We start from the raw sequence: 20,250 nt of genomic DNA on the forward strand, positions 1-20,250 counted from the left end.
GGGCCCAGCACCCAGCCACCACAAAGGAGGTGTCGCCAGGAGCTCAAAGGGAAACCGACCGGCTCAGAGCCATGGTCACAGAACGCATGTGACACTGGATGGGGTCTCTGCTCTAGGCACATTGTGGGGTGAGCCACTCCAGAATAGAACCCATGAGTCCTGGTTCCAGCCCCCATCCTGCTTTAACCACTAGTCCCCACTCTCCTACCAGAGCCAGGGATGGGCCCCAGGAGTCTGGACTCTCATCCCCTTTTGCCTTAACCCACTGTACCCTCATCTCCTACCAGACTAGGAATAGGACCCAGGAGTCCTGCCTCCCAGCCCTCCCCCTCCCCACCCCCAGCTTCAACTACTAGATCATCATCAGTTTGGCTTTGCCATTTCCACTGGCAATGGGGATTTTCCACTGAGCTGGGTGTGGCCGGGCAAGGGGGTGATACCTCTACTGGGCCGCTGGGCGGAGGCTGGCCGAGTGGCATGGCAGCCCCGCCTCCCAGTCCAGTCCTATAAACCCCCTGCCCTCCGCCTGCTCTATTCCCTGTGCCCCGTCCTGCCCATTCGCTGCACAAAGAGATTCCCCCAGCGCCTCGATGGCCTACGTTCCTGCACCCGGCTACCAGCCCGTCTATAACCCGGTAAGCATCACACACCCCGGGCATTGCTCTGAAACCCATGGGAGTTGGGCACTAAAAGAACTGTGCTCTCCGTTACACCCGGCACAAATCCAGTGGAGTCGCCACAGCTGGTGGAGCTGCTGCAGATTTACACCCAGCTGGCCCCTGGATGAACGGTGGCTGCCGATATCCAGCAAGACAGCCCTCCCCCTCGGCTAGCTCCAGCTGATACCCCCCTCTCCCTCCCCCCTGGCCCTGTAATGCATGGCTGGGCCTCGGGGTCACCTGGCTGTCGATGCTGGAAAGTTCCCAGGTTAGCTGGCGGCGAGCAGGGGCCTGATTCCGCTCCCCCACTCAGGGATGACACCCCTCATCTGGCACTCTGGTTAGTTGCCAGCCCCATCTCGTGGGGGGTCAGTTACACCATGCGAAGCTCCCTCAAACTGATGTGTAACTTACACCCCACTCCGAGATGCCGACAGAGCACGGCCTGCAGGCACAAGCAGCTGGCATTGGTTCCTGCCCGAGAGCCGATGCCGCCACGGCAAAAACAAACAGAGGGGCTGGAGTTTATTCCAGCCACCGTGGGGATGAGGACACCGGGGCAGACAAACTGCAGTGTGGGGCTGGGGTGGGAACGCCTTAGTCCCCCTCCCCCCCCGGGGAAATGCTGCTCAGCTCACCAAAACACAGAGATCCCCGCAGCCTGCCCACGGACGCCGGCTCCGCTCGGATCCTGTCCCCGCCAGCCAGTCGACTTTTACCCCTGGACCTGGGGGAGTCGCTCCGGAAGGCAGCTGGCTAAGGGCCCAGGGGTGAGGGGTGGGGCACAGGTCACGGGGGTGGGGAACCTGCCCGATCCCCTGCATGTTTCTCGGCTCCAGCGATACCAGCCCAGCCGGAGCCCTGGGCAGTCCCACCCAGTTCACCTGTGCGGATGGGATCAATTAATAATTAACGCACGGGCCCTTGCGGCTCCTTTCCCCAAGGATCCCAAAGGGAGGTACAGACGCCCGCTAACTAGAACCAGCCTCGGGAAAGGCCGGGGTTGCAGGCTGGGGTGTGTCCCCCCGCAGATGGTTTGGGGTGGAAGGATGCTGCCAGTCGAGGAGCACCAGACTCCTCCTGCAAAGTGATCAGTTTCCCCAGCCCCTGCTGCGGCCTAGAGCCCCAGCTTGGTTCCCAAAGGGCTTCTGGCCAGATCCCAGCCCCAGGGGAGCAACTCGGGGGGAGGCGAGGCTGGACGGTAGCAGGAGGATCCCCTGGCATTGCTAAAGGGGGTGGGGGCTGGCACCCATGCTGTGTGTCTATGGGGTCGGGAGTGTCACTGGTCAATTCCCCCCTCAGCATCATCTCTCTCTCTCTCTCCCCATCTCTCAGCCCCTCCCTCATGCCACCCCCATCGCCGGGGGGCTGCGGCCCGGGATGTCCATCTATGTCCAGGGCACGGTGCCCCATCACACCAAGCGGTAACACATTGGGCGGTGGGGGGGGAGGGAGGGGGACAGCTGGGCTCATGTGGGGCACAGGGGCTGGTTATACATGGACCCCTTGCCTGGTGCTGAGATGCAGCCATCTCTGGGGTGGAAGGTGTTTAACAGCCACATGGCCCAGGCATTTGGGACACAGTACGGCGCAGAGTCACCCAGCGGAGGGGATCTCAGGCGGCAGATGGGTCCAGTTTGGCCAGGCCACGGCATAAAGCACCGCGGGATGTTTAATGAGGGTGACGACCTTGGGCTTGTGGCTGATTAAAACAGAGAAACAAGAACATGCTGCCAGAGCCTGGAGCCCCAGGCGTGCACAGGAAAAATGTGGGGCAAAGGGCCGAGCTCCCAGCCGAGCAGGGGGAGGGACGGGGTGAAAGGGGAGCTGCACCAGGGAGCGCAGTGTGTACACCTGACACACCCCTACACCAGGGGATATGGGGGGGCTGGGGAGAAGTGTAACACCTCCCAGACCAAAGCCATTGTCATGGCAACTCCAGAAAGTCACCCCCAGGCCCGATCGAGCTGCTGCGGGCTAGTTAGAGCTGGCTACCGGCCCCTGGCTGGGGGCATTTGCCTCACAAAGCTGCCCCATTCCCTCTTTGGGCAGGGGATCCCTGGACCCCCCTCCCTGCTGCGACTGCCCCTCCTTTACAAGAGAGCGAGCTCCTCCCCTCATGAGAACAAGAACTCAGCCCCCCCGCCACCCAGTGCCCCTCATGCCTGAGCCCCGGCCTCCCCACACACAGCTCTGCCAGTGCCCCTCATTCCCGACCCCCGGCCTCCCCACACACAGCTCTGCCAGTGCCCCTCATTCCCAACCCACAGCCCCTGCTATCCCAGCCCCAAGCTCCCCCCCACCAGTTCCGCTGGTGCCCTCAATCCTGACCCGCAGCCTCTGCTATCCAGCACCCATCAACGAAATACCTATCTGCAGTATAGGGCCTATGACACACAGATCATCAGCCCGGAGTCCACCCAGGAGGGGTCAGTCGTGCAGCTAGACAGCTAGAAACCTTCTGAATTTCCAGCTGCAATTTTCCCGCTCTGCCTTCCCCCCCCCCCCCCCCCCAACCTCCGCACCCCGGGCAGGTATTGATAGCAAGGAACCAGATCCCGCTTCCCCCCCGCCCCAACACAGCCTAGGCCTGGGCCAGACTCCCCCAGCCCCCTGCAGCTCGCTCACCGCCCCCACCCGCACCCCAGGTTCCGCGTGAATTTCTCCTGTGGCCCAGCGAAGGGGGCTGACATCGCCCTGCACTTCAACCCCCGCTTCGACAGCGGGGACAAGATCGTCTTCAACAGCTTCCAGCACGGCAAGTGGGCCAAGGAGGAATACAAGCACGAGATGCCTTTCCGCAAGGGGCAGCACTTCGAGATGGTCTTCAGCATCACTCCCGAGGGCTACCGGGTAGGGGGGGTATGGGGGAGGGGCATGAGGGATAGTGGGGGGGGCCACAAGGGATATGGGGGCCCACAAGGGATATGGGGGGAACTGTGGGGAGCAGGTCGGGGCCACAAGGGGTATGGGGGCTGTGGATGGACACATTCTGAACTGGGGGCAGAAGGATAATATGTCATGGGGGGGTCCCCCATCTGTGACAGGGGAAATGTGGGGGGGGGGTGGAGAGAAACTCATGGGGAGGGTGGGGCCCACTGGATCAAGAGGATGGGGGCAGATGGGGGGGCTGGGGGCTGCTCCCCAATGGCCTGGGGAAAGGGGTGGGGGGGTGACACCTTCTCCCCCATCTGGGTGGGGGGCTTTGAAAGGGGGAATTGTTCCCCCTCCCCAAACATCCCAACACCTGCTCTCTAACATGGGGGGCCAGGAGGCCTCACCTCAGTTTCCTGCCACCCCCTGCCTGCTCCATGGGGGGGGGCAGATCCTGACACTGCCTGTCTCCCACCCCAGATCATGGTGAACGGGGCCCCCTGCTACGAGTTCCGGCACCGCATCCCGCCCGAGCGCGTGCAGGTCGTCGACGTGGACGGGGACCTCGAGCTGCAGTCGCTCAACGTCATGGGAGGGGGCATGATGGGGGGCGGGGTGAGTGACTGGGGGGTGGGGGGGGCGCACGGGCGGGCGGTGGAAACGTGGGACTGGGACGCTCATGCACAGTGCTGGCCCCACAGCCAAACTGCCAACGCAGGGGTTGGTTCAGGGGAAATGCTGAGCGGTTGGATGGTAGGAGGGCTGGGGATAGAACCCAGGTGTCCTGCTCTAACCACTAGACCCCACTCCCCTCCCAGAGCTGGGGATAGAACCCGGGAGTCCTGGCTTCCAACCCCCCCCCCGCTTTAACCACTAGACCCCACTCCACTCCCAGAGCTGGGAGAGTACTTGGGAGTCCTGGCTCCCAGCGCCCCCCCCCCCCAACACTAGACCCCGCTCCCATACCAGAGCTGGGAGAGAACCTAGGCATCCTGGCTCCCAGCCCTCCTCCCCCGCTCTAACCACTAGACCCCACTCTCCTCCCAGAGCTGGGAGAGTACTTGGGAGTCCTGGCTCCCAGCGCCCCCCCCCCCAACACTAGACCCCGCTCCCATACCAGAGCTGGGAGAGAACCTAGGCATCCTGGCTCCCAGCCCTCCTCCCCCGCTCTAACCACTAGACCCCACTCTCCTCCCAGAGCTGGGCTAGAAGCCAGGCGTCCTGGTTCCCAGCTCCCCCTACTCTATCCACTAGATCCTGCTCCCCTACCAGAGCTGGGAGAGAATCCAGGTGTCCTGGATCCCAGCACCCGCCCCCCCCAGCTCTAACCACTAGACCCCACTTCCCTACGAGAGCTGGGAGAGAATCCAGGTGTCCAGGCTTCCCCTCCCGCCCGCTCCATCCACTAGCCTCCCCATCCCCTCCCAGAGCTGGGGAGCGAACCCAGGAGTCCGGGACTGACAGTACCTTTCCCCTCCCTGGGCCCAGTGTCACACTTGTTTCCTTCCTGCAGGGGATGTATCACCCGCAGCCCGGGATGCATGTAAGTACCCACGAGACCCACATGCCCGGGGCTGGGGGAGATGCCAGTTCAGGGCGGGCACCCAGGGGCACCCAGTCCATTACTGCAGCTACACGCCACCCCACAAGCCAGCCAGGCTTCGCTGGGCCTCCTGCTGCAGTGTGACGACCCCAGAAGGCATGGGATGGGGGAGTCCTACAGGGGGTCCTTCCCAACCCCCCCCTCACACAAAGAGTCACAGGGACCTTCCCTCTGTCTTAGCAGCCACTTCCCCTGGGGAGCAGAGATCCCATGGGCCCCTCTAGCCAGGATCCCGGGCCCCACTCCTCCCTGGATCAGCCCCACAACCTCAGCTCGCCCAGACTGCTCTAAGGAGAGCCGTGCCAACCCTGCAGCCTCAGCCCCTGTAACCCCCCAACCCTTATATTGTCTGTGTCTTTCAGGGCATGCAGTCGAATATGCCTCCGCCGCCCACAAGCCTGCCGGTAAGTACACTGCGGCCCGGGGGGAGAAAATTCCCGGATAAACATCCTCGTATTCCTGAGCACTGTTTGTAAAGCTCAGCGCCGAGATGCAGCCCCTCTGGGGCGGGGGCGGCTGCTTATACAGAGATCACCTCACCCCCTCTTGAAATGCAGCCGCCTCTAGGGTGGAACGTGGCAGCTGAGTGTATGGGGATCCGTCACCCAGTGCTAAGATGCAGCCGCCACTGGGGCATGGCACAGCAGCTGTTTATACAGAGATCATGTCCCCCATGACTGAAATGCAGCCACTTCTAGGATGGAAGGTGGCAGCTGATTATAGAGGGAATCCTCATCCAGCACGGAGATGCGACCACCTCTGGGGTGGGGTGCAGCTACCATTGAACAGCTGCACTGCAGTTCTACACAGCAGTTTAAGACAGGAAGTGGAGGCGGATTCTGTATCCAACTGGAAACTGCTGGGCTAGGAGAGGATTTTAGCTAAGGAAAGGCCAGATATTTCCTGGAAAACTAGAGAGGAGCCGTCAGGTGACGGCCAGTTCAGTGGGCCGGAGGGACAGAGACACCTCCAAGGCCTTAGGGCGGGAGGGTTGGGCCACAGCACAGCTGACCAGATTAATAACTCCTGGATTTCTCTGCCCCACAGATGATGGCTGGCCCCGCTTCCTTTCACCCGGTAAGCACAGCAGACTTGGGGTTTGCTCTGCCCTTTCGCTCCCGCTTTACACTTTCTCCCGCAATGCCTCCCCTAGACCCAGAGTGCAGCCACCTCTGGGGTGGAACGTGCCAGGTGCCCAAGAGCCACGCTGAACGAAGCTGGTAGCAGGACCTCCCCTCCACCCCCCCCACCCCACTCCCTGGCGCACAGCGCCTCCTAGCACTGCACTATTAAGCCCCCTCCCTGCAACACATCGGAGACGCTTCTAGACAAGACAGTTCTAGCCGGGGGTCTCCATTCTCTTGCAGCAAGTTCCCTATGTGGCTAACTTCCCAGGCGGGCTGACGTCCAAAAAGACAGTGGTGGTGAAAGGATTTGTCCCGCAGGGCGCTAAGAGGTATGCAGCCACGGCACTGCCTTCAGCAGGGGAAACTGAGGCACCAGCAGGGGGAAGTGACTTCCCCTCCGCCCCCGGTCTCATGGTGAATCAGCATAGAGCTGGGGATAGAAGCCAGGAGTCCCGGCTCCCAGTCCCCCCTGCTCTAACCACTAGACCTCACTCCCCTCCCAGAACCAGGGATAGAACCCAGGAGGCCTGGCTCCCAGCCCCTCCGCTCCAACCACTAGACCCCACTCCCCTCCCAGAGCTGGGGAGAGAACCCTCCCAGCCCCCCCTGCTCCAACCACTAGACCCCACTCCCCTCCCAGAGCTGGGGATAGAAGCCAGAGTCCCGGCTCCCAGCCTCCCCTGCTCCAACCACTAGACCCCACTCCCCTCCCACAGCTGAGGATAGTCCCAGCTCCCAGCCCTGTACTCCAACCCTTAGGCTGTGCTTTCTAGCACAGACTAGGCTTCTCCCAGCCAAGTGCAATGGCCCTGTGTATCTGGCTACAGGCTTGTATGTCCAGCCCTGCCCCCCTCCCCCAAAGCCACACCCCACTCAAGAGCAGATGACCCCCACACACACACACTCCCCCTCCAGTCTCACCAGTTCTTTGCCTCCCCAGCTTCTGCATCAACTTTAAGATGGGCTACTCCAAGGATATCGCCCTGCATATTAACCCTCGCCTGAACGAGAGGGTGGTGGTCAGGAACAGCCTCCTGAACGGGCAGTGGGGCGCAGAGGAGCGAGCCCTGCCTCAGAACCCCTTCCAGCCTGGCCAGTATTTCGATGTGAGTAAACTGCTCATCTGTGTGGCATACACCCTATACCGCTAGCAGCCAATGGGGATTCTCCCTTAGGTCAAGCCCACGGTCTTCTGGAGCAGTGTGTGTGCACGCTCATGCAGTCTGCTGCCCTCTGCTGGATAGCATAAGAACTGCAAGTCTGTGTGTCATTGCCCCTATATAGCTAGCAACTAATGGGTATTCTCTGCTAACTTAAGTCCTGGGGCATTTGGAAGAGGAAGGGGAGGTAGGGGTATGTGTGCATAATAGGTACTGCTACCCCTGCTGGATGGAATCCAAACTGCTCATATGTGTATCATATGCCCTATACTGCTAACAATTAATGGGGATTCTCCTTTAGCTCAAGCTCAGGTTTTTCTAGAGCAGAGATCAAGAGAGAGAGAATGTTCACCCTCTGCTGGATGGCATCAGAACTGCATGCCTGTGTATCATAGCCCCTATACAGTTAGCCACTAATGGAGATTCTTTGGCAGCACAGTCTCCACTAGGCCATGCTGCCTGGTCCCATAAGGGATCGGCTCCTTCGCGGTTGTCCCTGGTGGGTCCTTCTCATGGCCATTCTCCCCCCACAGCTCTCCATCCGCTGCGGGAATGGACGTTTCAAGGTCTTTGCCAACGGGCAGCCGCTCTTCGACTACAACCACCGTTTCCGCGAGTTCCAGAAGATCGACACGCTGGAAATCAATGGCGATGTGGTCTTGTCCTACGTCCAATTCTGAGCCCGGTCCCACTGCCCTGCAGGGGTGGGAAACACAAAGCTGCCCTCCCACTCCTGGCTGGCATCACAGACCCAATAAACTACTCTGCTTCTCTCAATGATGCTGCCGGGTGGGCTGCCTTCCCCTCCTCACGCCACCCACTGCTGGATGGAATCGGAGCCACTTCCCTGTGTGTCATAGACCATCCCCTGCTCACAGCCGCTGGGGACTCTCCTCTAGGTGGAGCCAAGTTTGAGGCCTGCGCAGGGATGGTTGTGATGGCCTAGAGATGTTATAATGACCCTCTGACCCCTCCCTTTCCCAGGCCACCCGCTAAGACCCTGGCAAACATCACCAAATTAAGCCTCCCAGTCTCCCCGACCCCTCCTCCAGTACCAAGAAACTGCCCCATGCCCCACAGCTCCCACTGCAACCCTCCCCCTTGCCAGAAGCCCCCCACCTGCTCACTCCCTGCACAGCTGACCTGAGCCACCCTGCAGCCAACCTCTACAAACCCCATCCCCAGCCGGCAACCTCATGGTCCCCACAGCCTGCCCGCTTCACCTGGCTCTCCCCACTGCCCCCCCCCCCGTCCCGCGCTTCTCCTTTGGACCGGATCGGGCTGCACCAAACCATCGGGGTTAGAAACAGAACGAGGGACGCCCAAGGGAAGGGTCCCCTGCTCCTGCCCCCCACCTGCCCCCCCATTTTAGGAGCCTGCAGCCCTCCACTCACCGCCTGCTCTGCAATGCTTCTAAGGAGCCGAGCAGAACCGTTCCCAGCCGGGGTCCACCAACATGTCCGTCCAATGGGGACAAGGACTTTCTCCTCCACTAGGAGCACAGACCAAAAGTCCCCCTGCCCCCGGGTTGCTGCAGCTCTGGGGCCCAACACTCAGCTCTGGGGAGCTGCAGGCAGCCGGGCTCCATCACCTCGTCAGGAGGCCGGGGTGGGGGCAGGGAAGGGAGCTGGCCTGGTTGTACTTGGTTCTTACTTTGGTTCGGCCCAGTCCCTCGGGATCTTACTGGCACTTTCTGAGCCCCGGGGCAATCTGCTTGCTCAAGCCACACGCCCCCCACTCCCCGCCCCAGCAACTAGGGCAGGATCCTCCTCCTCCAGCTCGGAGCTTGGGCAAGGTTACACAGGGAGTCAATGGCAAAACCATCACTAGAACCCAGGAGTCCTGGCTCCCAGCCCCCCATCTCTAACCACTAGACCCCACTTCCCTCCCAGAGTTGGGGATAGAACCCAGGAGTCCTGGCTCCCAGCCTCCCCCATCTCTAACCACTAGACCCCACTCCCTTCCCAGAGCTAGAACCCAGGAGTCCTGGCACCCAACCTTTGTCTTGTTCCTCCAGCCCACACTACCTTTTGGGTTTTTTCATCTTAACCCTTTGCTGGGTGCTGCCCAGACACCAAGGCAGGACCAGCAGGAATCCAGTCTGAGCTCACAGGCAGGAATGTAGTTTCTTCGTGGGGTTAGCAGGGCAGGGCTTGGAGCGGCCTTCAGTCCCAGCACACTCTTCCCACCACCTGCCAACCCCAGTCCCTGCCCCACCCAGTACCAGAACCCGCCCCATGCACCGCCTCCCCCAGCTTCCTCCTTGCTGCCCGTTCCACCCCAGCTGCTGGAGATGGGCGGGGGGGGTCGCACGTGTTGGGGCGCAGGCCACTGGAGGGTGGCGGGTCAGCAAACCAGCCCCGCTAACCACACCAGTCTTGGGTCTGCCATAAACCGCCCGGCCACTGGCGAGCACCACGCTGGCTCAGGATGGAGCTGGCATAGTGGGCAGGCAAGATTTGGGCAGGTCCGCCCTGACATGCAAATTAATGCTCATTAGCATCTTAAATCATTGGCATGGGATCCTGCATTTCCGCTGACAGCCAGCGCGCCCTGCCTGCTGCAGGGCTGGGGACTAGGGCTGCTGGGCTCTGCAGAGATTCATGCCCTTGGTACCCGAGTACCCTGGGAGTCATTTTGAAGGGTGAGGAAGGGTCCCATTCACACCCACGCCCAGCCCTGAGCGACTCCTTCCAAAGGGCATCGGGAAATGTCCAGCACAAATTCCCCCCACCAGGAGCCATCCCCAGCCTCCAGCCTCGAAAATCTGGCTTGCAAGCCGCAGTCACGTCTGGGGGGCTTTTTGACTCTGCATCCTGAGGGGCAGGAGACACTTGAGGATGTCTGGGCAGGTCCCTGAAATTCTTAGCAAAGGCCGGTTCCCAGGACTCAGCGGGCATGTGACATGATCCAAATATCTGGCCCTCCTCGCCCCGTGCTGACGCTGAGCTCCCACGCTGTTCCTGGAAATCAGGCCCTGCGGCATGAGGGTTATTCGCCCTCTCCACAGAGATCTGGAGGAGGTGTCCCGCCTCACCACACCAGGGGACTGAGCCAGGGATAGCCGGGGGACAAGGGTTATGACTAGATGATCCCAAGAGAGGATTTGCTACTGGCACGTCGGGACTAGGGAGCAGCATCTTTGCCAATCAGGCCCCGCATGTGCCGTGTGAAGGAGCAGGGCCCCCCCCCCATCATCTCCATCCTGAAATGCAGCCACCTCTGGTGAGGTGCTTTGCTGCCAGGTGCACAGCTGTGGGAGAATGGGAAATCCAGATCAAGGATGCAGGGACAAATCCATCTCTTCGGAAAGGAGCCCCAGGGGCGCTTTGATGCCTAGACTGAGCTGGTGGCATTTGAAGTTTGAAGGGCCCTGTGGGGAGAGCCACACACCGCAAAGCCTCTGGGGCTCAGATTGTGAGTCAGAGCCAGAGCGGAGCAGCTCAGTTCTCATCAGACACTTGAGTGGAGAGGGTGGGCCAGGGAGCTACCGCAGACAGACAGACCGAAACATCAGCCGTTCACCCAGCCTGTGCTCGAGGTGAGGATGGGGGAGGAGGCCATGCCCCCGATCTGCCCCCAATGGGCCCGGGGGGAAGAGAATAGCCACAGCTCACTGCACCTGAGAGAGACTGAGAATTGGGCCCATCAGGCCTGTTAGGAGATCCCTGATTTGGGCCTCTTCACGGGTCAGCCAACACATGGGTGCCCGCTAGAGCCCGTTTGACAACAGACACAGCCAACGTCACCAGGTGCGGCGCCTTTGAGCAGTTCTGTTGTTAATTAACACTTTGTCCCTTTGGATACTGACCGTTCTTCCCACCCCTCTGGCCGACTGGGCCCCTCTCCGCTGCTGAGTCTTCCCTTCTCCCTACATCCTGTCTTTCCTCCACTGAAATCTCCACAGGCCACCCCTGCCCATCACCTCCCACCGCTGCCAGTGATGCCTTGAGGAGTGTGTCTCTGTTGATGTCACAAAGCTGTTACATGAAATCAACAAAATGGTTCGGTGGCTGGAGCACATGACTTCTGAGGAGAGGCTGAGGGAACTGGGATTGTTTAGTCTGCAGACGAGAAGAGTGAGGGGGGATTCGATAGCTGCTTTCAACTACCTGAAGGGGGTTCCAAAGAGGATGGAGCTCGGCTGTTCTCAGTGGTGGCAGATGACAGAACAAGGAGCAATGGTCTCAAGTTGCAGTGGGGGAGGCCTAGGTTGGATATTAGGAAACACTATTTCCCTAGGAGGGTGGTGAAGCACTGGAATGGGTTCCCTAGGGAGGTGGTGGCATCTCCTTCCTTAGAGGTTTTTAAGGCCCGGCTTGACAAAGTCCTGGCTGGGATGATTTAGTTGGGGTTGGTCCTGCTTTGAGCAGGGGTTTGGACTAGACCCTCCTGAGGTCTCTTCTAACCCTGATATTCTGTGATTCTATGATCATCCCCTCATGGAGTAACTCAGTGTGGCTATGGACTCCACCATTTGTAGACATGGGCTGAAGCGCCTACCAGACACAGGACAATGGAGAATCATTAACCGTAACGACCGTACTCTGACCAAACAACAGGCATGCCAAGGAGGACGGCTAAATAAAGTCATTAAAATACTTGTACAATTTATTCATGACAGAGGAATCAAGGTGAACTATTCATACAGCTGTATAACCACCACGCCTCTCTAGAAAGAGACATGCCATGCAGTTAATACATTGCTACATAAAGCTGATTAAACAACCACACAAAGGTCATAAAGCATTAGCGAATGATAGTGCTAGCTCCGTACTGGAGGGGACCTTTCAGAGACAATCATGGAATTACAAAATCTCAGGCTTGGAGGAGGTATCTAGTATCATCAGGAGGTATCTAGTATCATCCAGTTTTAGTATCATCTAGTATAAGATGATAATATCTCATCAGAGGATTAAAATTAAATACAAGGAGAACAGAAAGAAAGCGTTTCCGAGCTATACGGTCCCAACCTTTAAAAATCAACATACAACGTTTTTACCTTGGATCTGTACCTTACATCAGGGGTTTCCAACCTTTTTGTCACTTGCGAACCCCTAAAGTATTTCAGATGGAGGTGGAAATCTTAGACGCAGTCTGCAAACCTCAGGGGTCCATGGATCACAGGCTGAAAACCACTTGCACCCTAGAGAGGCCAAGAACAGGAACTAGCAAGATTTCCTTCCCATCCACAATTAAATACTTAGCATTTTTCCAGCAGAGAGACAGGCCTTTGTTATACCTCCTGCTTAGCAAAATTCGGCCAAAACAAACAATAGTACGCAAATTTCCCTGTAGAACCCCCTCCCTACTGCTAGCAAAGTAGGGGCTATGACACACGGTCATGCGGCATTGAGTGCAAGCTGACAAATGCCAGCGCATGACAACGTTTTTGGTAACACCAATACAGAGATCTCTGACGCAATCCTGGGCAGAACGTGCAGGCAAGACAACACTTCCGGGAAGGACCTGCCCCACCTCTCAGGGGCCAGCCCAGCACCGTATATAAGGTGCTGCCTCTAACCTGGGCTCTCCATCCCCTGAACTGCGGAGGGTGGATGGTGGCAGCAGCAATGGCTCTAATTCCAGACAGGCCGGTGAGTTCTGGGCTCCTCTTGAGTCTCCTTTTCCTCTCCTGCTGCTGCCCCATACCAGAGATGGGAAATGAAGCGACAGAAAACCAGGGGGGCATCACAGGGCAGATCTGGGACGTGCCCAGGGCAGCTGTCTGTCTGGACGTGCCAGGGCGTTCAGCAGCTGGGCGCTGGAGGGCTTGGTGGCTGTGGGGAATGGGAAGTGAATTGGCTCGGTAATGTGGAGCTGGGGTGGTGGCGGAGCAGTTAGATCAGAGGCTGTCACAGCCGAAGCAGCTGCACTGGGGTTTGGGATTAGTCGTTTTGTGTCTGGTTATACATGTAGAGGCACGTAGGCCTGCAGACAGAGGCAGCTGCATATAGACACTGCCTTTTCCAACACCCAGAGGGGCACGTGCACACACGGACCCACCCACACACACACTACACACACACAAAATCCTTTACACACACAGATACACATACAGACTCCCCCCCCACAATCCTGTACACACACACACAGGCAAAATCCCCGCCACACACAGACACCCCCCACAGTCCCCTACACACACACACACACACACAGACACCCCCCCATACAATCCCCTACACCCCCCCCCACAGAACCATCTCCTCAGACACACACTCGCAGAAGCTCCCCTAGAAAACGATCTGACGGCCCCAAACGCAGGCTCCTTCAGTTCAATCCAAGAGGTCGCTCCCTTCTGCAAAGCGAGTTCCTGGATTTGGTGCTGGTCAGCGCCTGGAGGGGAGAAGCTGCTGAGATGGGCGAGGATGGGGGGGTCTCTCCAGGGGGCTATCCCTAGGGTGGCTGGACGAGAACAGCTGTGCGGCTGTGATGGGGGGACAGCACCCCTCTGCCCCTGGGAGACGGGCTGGTCCAAAGCTAGATAGAAGCGGGGACATGAGGAGGGACAGCCAAGCTACAGGGGTCTCCCAGCAGGAGGGGGGAGCCCGAGACTGGGATTGCCCCATCTCTCTTCCCAGGGCCCTGGTCCCACCCTGCCCAGGCGTGGCACTCACCCAGCAGTTTCTCTGTCTCTCAGACCATCCCGTACAGCACTGCCATTCCGGGAGGACTCCGTCCGCACACGTGGGTGAAGATGAAGGGTTCGGTGCCAGAGAGGAGCGCAGGGTGAGCGACCAGCACGTCCGTACACGGGAGTTCCCCTTCGTTCCCGGGTAGGGAGATGGGATGGTCCCCAAGGCAGCGAGACGCCCTCAGCCCTCTGGTGCAATGTGAGCTCCCTCTCTGTGCACCCCCCGCCCCACCATGCACTCCCCAGAGACAACGCCTCTCCCCATACGCGGGATAGATCACCCCACCCAGAGCAGATGGGAGCAACTTGGCTGGAAGGAGAGGAGCTCTGGGTTTCCCTTCCTGGCTCTCGTCCCCAGCTCAGTCTCCAGCCACCAGACCCTTTGCAAAACCAAGAGTATGTCTACACTACGAAATCAGGTCAATTTTATAGACGTCGATTTTTTAGAATTCGATTTTATACAGTCTAGTGCCTATGTCCACACCAAGCGCATTAAGTCGGTGGAGTGCGTCCTCACTACTGTGACTAGCATCGACTTACGGAGCGGTGCAGTGTGGTAACTATCGCACAGTTCCCGCAGTCTCCGCTGCCCATTGGAATTCTGGGTTAAGCTCCCAGTGCCTGATGGGGCAAAAACTTTGTCGCCGGTGGTTTTGGGTACATGTTGTCAGCCCCCCCTCCCTTCCGTGAAAGCAAAGGCAGACAATTGTTTTTGCCTTTTTTCTGGGATCCCGTCCACTGGACCCACTCAGCCCTCTGTCTGCCTGGATGATCGGAACCCCAGGCAGGCACCAGGCTGAGCGGGGCCGGCGGATGGAGCCCCAGGCGCTGCAGGTCTGGGGCTCCGTCCGCCGGCTCCTGCCAGCTGTGTTCCCGCTCAGCCCCGCTCAGCTGGCAAACGTCAGTGAGCTTGATTGGGGTGCCTGGACAGACACAGCTATCCTCATCTTAGAGCACTGAACGGGAGTGACTCAGGTCATTCTCTTAAGTTTCTTCTCATGGAGATTCGGTCCTGCCTGGAATATCATGCGAGCTGGAGACTTCGGCCTCAGGCTGCTCTCCCAGCCAGCAGCACCGCGCGGTCTCACCTACCTCAGCCTGCCCCTTGCTCCCATAGCTCATGAAGCCTGGACAGTAGAAAGGAGCAGTTCAACCGGTGGAATGACAAATCCAGAACGAAGGATTGCATGCTATGGGCCACGTTAAGGGTATTGCAGAGTCCTAGATAGCATTTATTCCCTATAAAAGGCTTCATGAGAATTCCTCCCCCCCCCCCGGCGCCCTTAACAAAAATGTTAATTTATCAGAGCAGCTGAAAGGGAAAGGAACCTGGGACTGTAACTGAGAGAGAGATTCTGTATTATTTAACTCATAATTGATATAATTCAAAGTAAAATTTCCCAGCGCGGTCTGTTCTAAGACTAAAACTCCAGGACGGGAGTCAGAAAAAGGAACAATGCCCTGTTTCTGCCCGGTTTCAAACCAGGGATGTTTTGCATGTTAGGTGAACATGATCACCACGACACTAAGGGGCTTTTGCATATTAGGTGAATGTGATAACCACCACACTATGAGGCTTCTCTTTTTTTGCCGCAGACTTTGCTTAATGCACAGGAATGTTTTCTCTAGCCACAGATGCTGCCTAATGCAATGTCTCTTTATCTATGGCCTTCCTGCTCACAAAGCGGTCCTGCCCCTGCCCACGGCTGACACAGCGCAGAGTGCATGTGACACAGCAAACTGGCTGGGGCAGGATCGCTACGAGGCGTGAGACTTTTGCCATTAAGCAAACACAGCAGTTCTTTCCTGGCATCTGCCACTGAATGCCTCCAGGCACTACGCTGTGCCCTATCAGTGCGGGAGGACTGCATGAGCTCGGAAAACATGTCATCGCAAGTGTGTTTTTTTTCTCCTTCTAATCTGCGATAACCACAGGGACGGAGATGATAGGGGGAGCGTAGAAACATTTTGGGGGGACTGCGTGGTCACCAGTGCTGCTGAGTTCGCCACGCTGGCCAACCAGGACATGAAATTCAAACGTTTCTGGGGCTTTTCCTGTGTACCTGGCTAGTGCATCTGAGTTCAAAGTGCTGTCCAGAGCAGTCACAATGGAGCACTCTGGGATAGCTCCTGGAGGCCGTGGAATTGCGTCCACATTACCCCAAATTCGACCCGGTGATGTCGATTTCAGCACTAATCTCCTCATCGGGGAGAAGTACAGAGATTGATTTTAAGAGCCCTTTATGTGGACAAAAATGGCTTCATTGAGTGGACAGGTGCAGGGTTAAATTGATCTAACGCCGCTAAATTCGACCTAAACGCGTAGTGTAGACCAGGGCCAAGGTGTGCCAGGGCCAGGGTTGGTTACAGCTGCTCAGGCCACGGGGCCCTACAAGCAGGCGAGAGGATCCCTAATGCTGGACACTGGGCCGGGAGTGCAGTCCCTGAAGCTGGCTCCAAGCTCAGCCAGTGCTGTCTCCACTCCAGCTTCCGGGTAAAGTTCATCTACGGTCAGTACGAAGGGGCCAACGTGGCCTTGCTCTTCAACCCCCGCTTTGAGGGCTCCCCCCACATCATCTTCAACAGCTTGGTGGAGAGAAAGTGGGGCCAGGAGGAGCGGAAGGAAAACAGCCCCTTCCGCAGAGGGAAGAACTTCACGCTGATGTTCACCACCACCGCCAAGGCGTACGAGGTAGGTAGGGCTTGGGGAGGGGATGCCCCTGCTCCATCAGGACATGGGGACGCCCTACTTCGGCCGTAGGGAGGGACTGGACTGCATCCAGCTGGATCAGAGAAAGTTGCAACATCACAACCCCGGGTTCGTCTATGTGGGGCGTAGTGCAGTGAACTGTCCTCTTATCGTAGGCAAAGCTCCCGGCTCATTGGACCGAACCTTCCCTGGCAGTGCAGCCAGGGGGAGCGCGGGCTAGGTGGGACGTGCCCCACGCCCGTCTCATTGCTGGACCCTGTGGGGAACAGGCCCCGCTTTGCAAATGTCCAACAAGCCCCAGACATAGTCTCCAGCCCAGCCCCTGCTGCCCTGGAAGGACATCCCAGTTAGGGAGACCAGATGTCCCGATTTTATAGGGACAGTCCTGATTTTTGAGTCTTTTTCTTATATAGGCTACTATTACCCCCCACACCCGTCCCGATTTTTCACATTTGCTGTCTGGTCACCCTAGTCCCAGTCCAGTGGGCTGGGAACTCTGCCCTCTCGTCTGAGGCTGCCCGTTCCCTTCCAGGTGACAGTGAACGAGCGTCATCACTACGCGTTCCAGCACCGCCTCCCGCCGGAGCACGTGCGCTTCCTGGAGATGGACGGTGACGTGAAGCTGGAGGCCGTCAGCTGGGAAGGGGGCGGCAGTTACTGGAACCGCCTCACGGCACTGCCCGGTTGGGGGGCCTCCCGCATGTATTAAACGGTGCAGCCTTTGGTGCCGGCACTGCCCCCATGGACCCGCCCTCAAGAAGGCAGCAAACACCGAGGTTGCTAGGTTGGACAATGTGCAGAAAGCCACCGTGGCGAGGGCCTGATCCCCGCAGTCCCCGAGGCCCGTGCATGGGTTGATCCTCACCGCCTGCTGGAGAAGGAGGGACTGGTCTCCCCACCGTACGGAGGGGGGAGATTATCAACAGCACGCGTAGGAATCAGCTGCCCAGTGACTTTCACTAGGCGCCATCGGAAAACCTTCCCGGGGGAAACAGCAGCCACATTTTTCCAGGCTCAGCACCCTGCTGGAGTCCAGATTCCCCGCACAGCCCAGCTCCCGCGTAGGCCTTGCTCTAAGTCAGGCAGAGATTTGGTGCCAAAGCTGCTTGAGAATCAGGCAGGGTTGCCATGGGAGCGTGGAAGTCCGGCCTCGCTTCTGGGTGCTGAGTTGGGCTTTTGTGAAGGTTTGGCCTCACATGACTTGCCCGAGACCATCCAGGAGCTTTGAGCAGAGCTGGGACTGAACTCACGGTCTCCAGCAGCCTCAGCGTGAGCATCGCTGGGCATATCAGTGACTAAGGTGGTCGCTTGGAGGTGCTGGGGCATTACCTGCAAACCCACTGTCATGTCACCTTCCAAAATCACCCAACGTGCTTTGTCTAGCACAGAGTTTCTCAACCTTTTCCTTTCTAAGGCCTCCCCCCGACATGTTATAAAAACTCCATAGCCCGCCTGTGCCACAACTGGTTTTCTCCAGATCCAATTACCCCTGGGGGAATTCTGTGCCAAACAACTAAAATTCTGCACACAATATTTGGAAATTCTGCATATTTTATTTGTCAGAATAACACAATATGATCATGCCACTTGCAATTAGTTTGGTAATTTATTTGAAAATAGCTGTCAGCAAGGGTGTCTGTAACTATACTGAGCAGAAAAAAAAGATGCTGGTAATATTTTTTGACAACTGGATCCTTACTAGGCATATGTAACCCTTCTGCCAGGCCAAATTGATAGCAGCAAGGGCCGGTTTCAGTACATAGGGGTCCCTTCCTTACAATGTAATGCAAAACCAGCTCGAGCCCCCACCCAATGACCTGGGAAAATCTTACACACACCCCAGGGCACCTCGAAGAGGCAATACTTCCCCTCTCGCAAGCACAGAGTCTCGGTGTAGCAGAAAAGGTTTAATTACATGAGATAAACAACAAGAATTAAATTGGGAAAACAACTCAACTAGAGTTCATAGACCAAACCGTGAGCAAAGACCCACCCCAGGAAATTGGGCCGTGTCCTTTTCCCTGGGCTCTTGAGTCCAGCAACCCCCAAATCACCCCAAGACTCCAAAGTCCAATACCCCAAATGTCCCTAGAGTCCAGCAACCCAAAGATCACCCACAGTCCCAAAAGTCCCACAATCCAAAAGTCTCTGTCCCGAGTCAGTGCAGCCCCAGAGTTCGAGAGTCTATCTGCAGAGGTCCCCCCCTTCCAGCCTTGGAGGAAAGGGGCACCTTACATGGTCTGGGGCCAACTGCCCTGCCTCTCCATGGGGTTCTGCTTCGGCCTTCTCCACTCTACCAGCCACTCCACTCTGCTCCTCCAGCTGTCCCCACAAACTGCTCCGCTCCGCTCCGCCAGCTGCCCCATGATCCGCTCCAGCCATCCCCACAAACTGCTCGGCTCCACTCACTCTGTGGCTCCACAAACTGCTCCACTCCACTCTGCCAGCCGCTTTGCTCCGCAGTATAGCTTCAGGCTCCCCCACTAGTTAGCACAGCACTCAGTGCTCTCAGCTCAGCAAATCCAGCTCTTTAGTGATTTCAGCTCACAGTAGGGGAGCCCCAGTGCTAGCCCACCACTAGCCCATAGTGAGTTCAGCTCAGTAATCTGTATCCAGATTCTCAAGGGAATCAAAAATCAATTCTGATATTCCACAGTGGATATAGGAGTAGGTGGAACTACTGCTTCTGACTCACACAAGGAGCCAGCACCACTAGATACAAATACCTGCCTCTGCCTCTGCCTCTGCCTCTGCCTCTGCCTCTGCCTCTGCCTCTGCCTCTGCCTGCGCCTGCGCCTGCGCCTGCGCCTGCGCCTGCCCCTCTCTCAATTCACTGAATTTTGGAACCCATGTCCCTTGTCTAGCAAGTGCTATTTAGTTGATAGTGAAACCCTTTATCATAAAACAGTTTCGTAGTTCCTCAGTTATTTAATTAGGGTGACAACACTTTATTCCTCCTGCCCCAATAACAAAGAAATTGGGGATCCCACAGCTGTGAAAGTGACCATTTTAGGCTGCCGTGGGCTATGCTAGGTGGGGTGGGTGTGCCTATGCAAACACAATCAGCCTCTGAAATTCTTTTCCACACTCGCCGTAACTCACCATCAGATGTCAGGGTAGAGCTCATCCTGACTCTGCTTACACATATTAAAACAGAACGTTGAGTACGTCATTTCCTGCACCTGCCAGAAGCAGTGCAAAGGCTTGGGGGAGTCGAGGTAACGGAGCAGCTCAGGGAATTGGTCCTGCTTTGAGCAGGGGGTTGGACTAGATGACCTCCTGAGGTCCCTTCCAACCCTGATAGTCTATAAGAGGGAAGGCGCCTGGGAGTGAACCTGGAGGACGTTTGTGTGAGTGGGAGAAGGTGGTTTTTTGGGGTGGGGGGGTTAGGGAGTCAGGGAGCATCCCTCATGCAGACCCTGGCTGACCCCAAGCCTCTCCCATTCAGTCAGACACATCGGCCCTTGTCCTCGCACCCCCCCA

General features: G+C 57.7%; 2 protein-coding genes across 2 annotated transcripts; both read left to right on the top strand.

Annotated features, from left to right (window-relative positions):
* The first annotated feature begins 557 nt into the window (after positions 1-557).
* LGALS4 (galectin 4) lies at positions 558-8,200 on the top strand. Its single transcript, XM_050928710.1, has 10 exons — positions 558-635; positions 1,995-2,083; positions 3,308-3,512; positions 4,014-4,148; positions 5,047-5,076; positions 5,499-5,540; positions 6,184-6,213; positions 6,504-6,592; positions 7,204-7,369; positions 7,957-8,200. The coding sequence occupies exons 1-10, from the start codon at positions 591-593 to the stop codon at positions 8,101-8,103; spliced, it is 978 nt and encodes a 325-aa protein (XP_050784667.1). The 5' UTR covers positions 558-590; the 3' UTR covers positions 8,104-8,200.
* A 4,693-nt stretch (positions 8,201-12,893) lies between these two features.
* LGALS7 (galectin 7) lies at positions 12,894-18,360 on the top strand. Its single transcript, XM_050928672.1, has 4 exons — positions 12,894-13,020; positions 14,064-14,152; positions 16,545-16,749; positions 17,300-18,360. The coding sequence occupies exons 1-4, from the start codon at positions 12,982-12,984 to the stop codon at positions 17,474-17,476; spliced, it is 510 nt and encodes a 169-aa protein (XP_050784629.1). The 5' UTR covers positions 12,894-12,981; the 3' UTR covers positions 17,477-18,360.
* Positions 18,361-20,250: the final 1,890 nt, after the last annotated feature.

The sequence above is a fragment of the Gopherus flavomarginatus genome, chromosome 18 (assembly GCF_025201925.1).
Source record: "Gopherus flavomarginatus isolate rGopFla2 chromosome 18, rGopFla2.mat.asm, whole genome shotgun sequence".
Lineage (NCBI taxonomy): Eukaryota > Metazoa > Chordata > Testudines > Testudinidae > Gopherus > Gopherus flavomarginatus.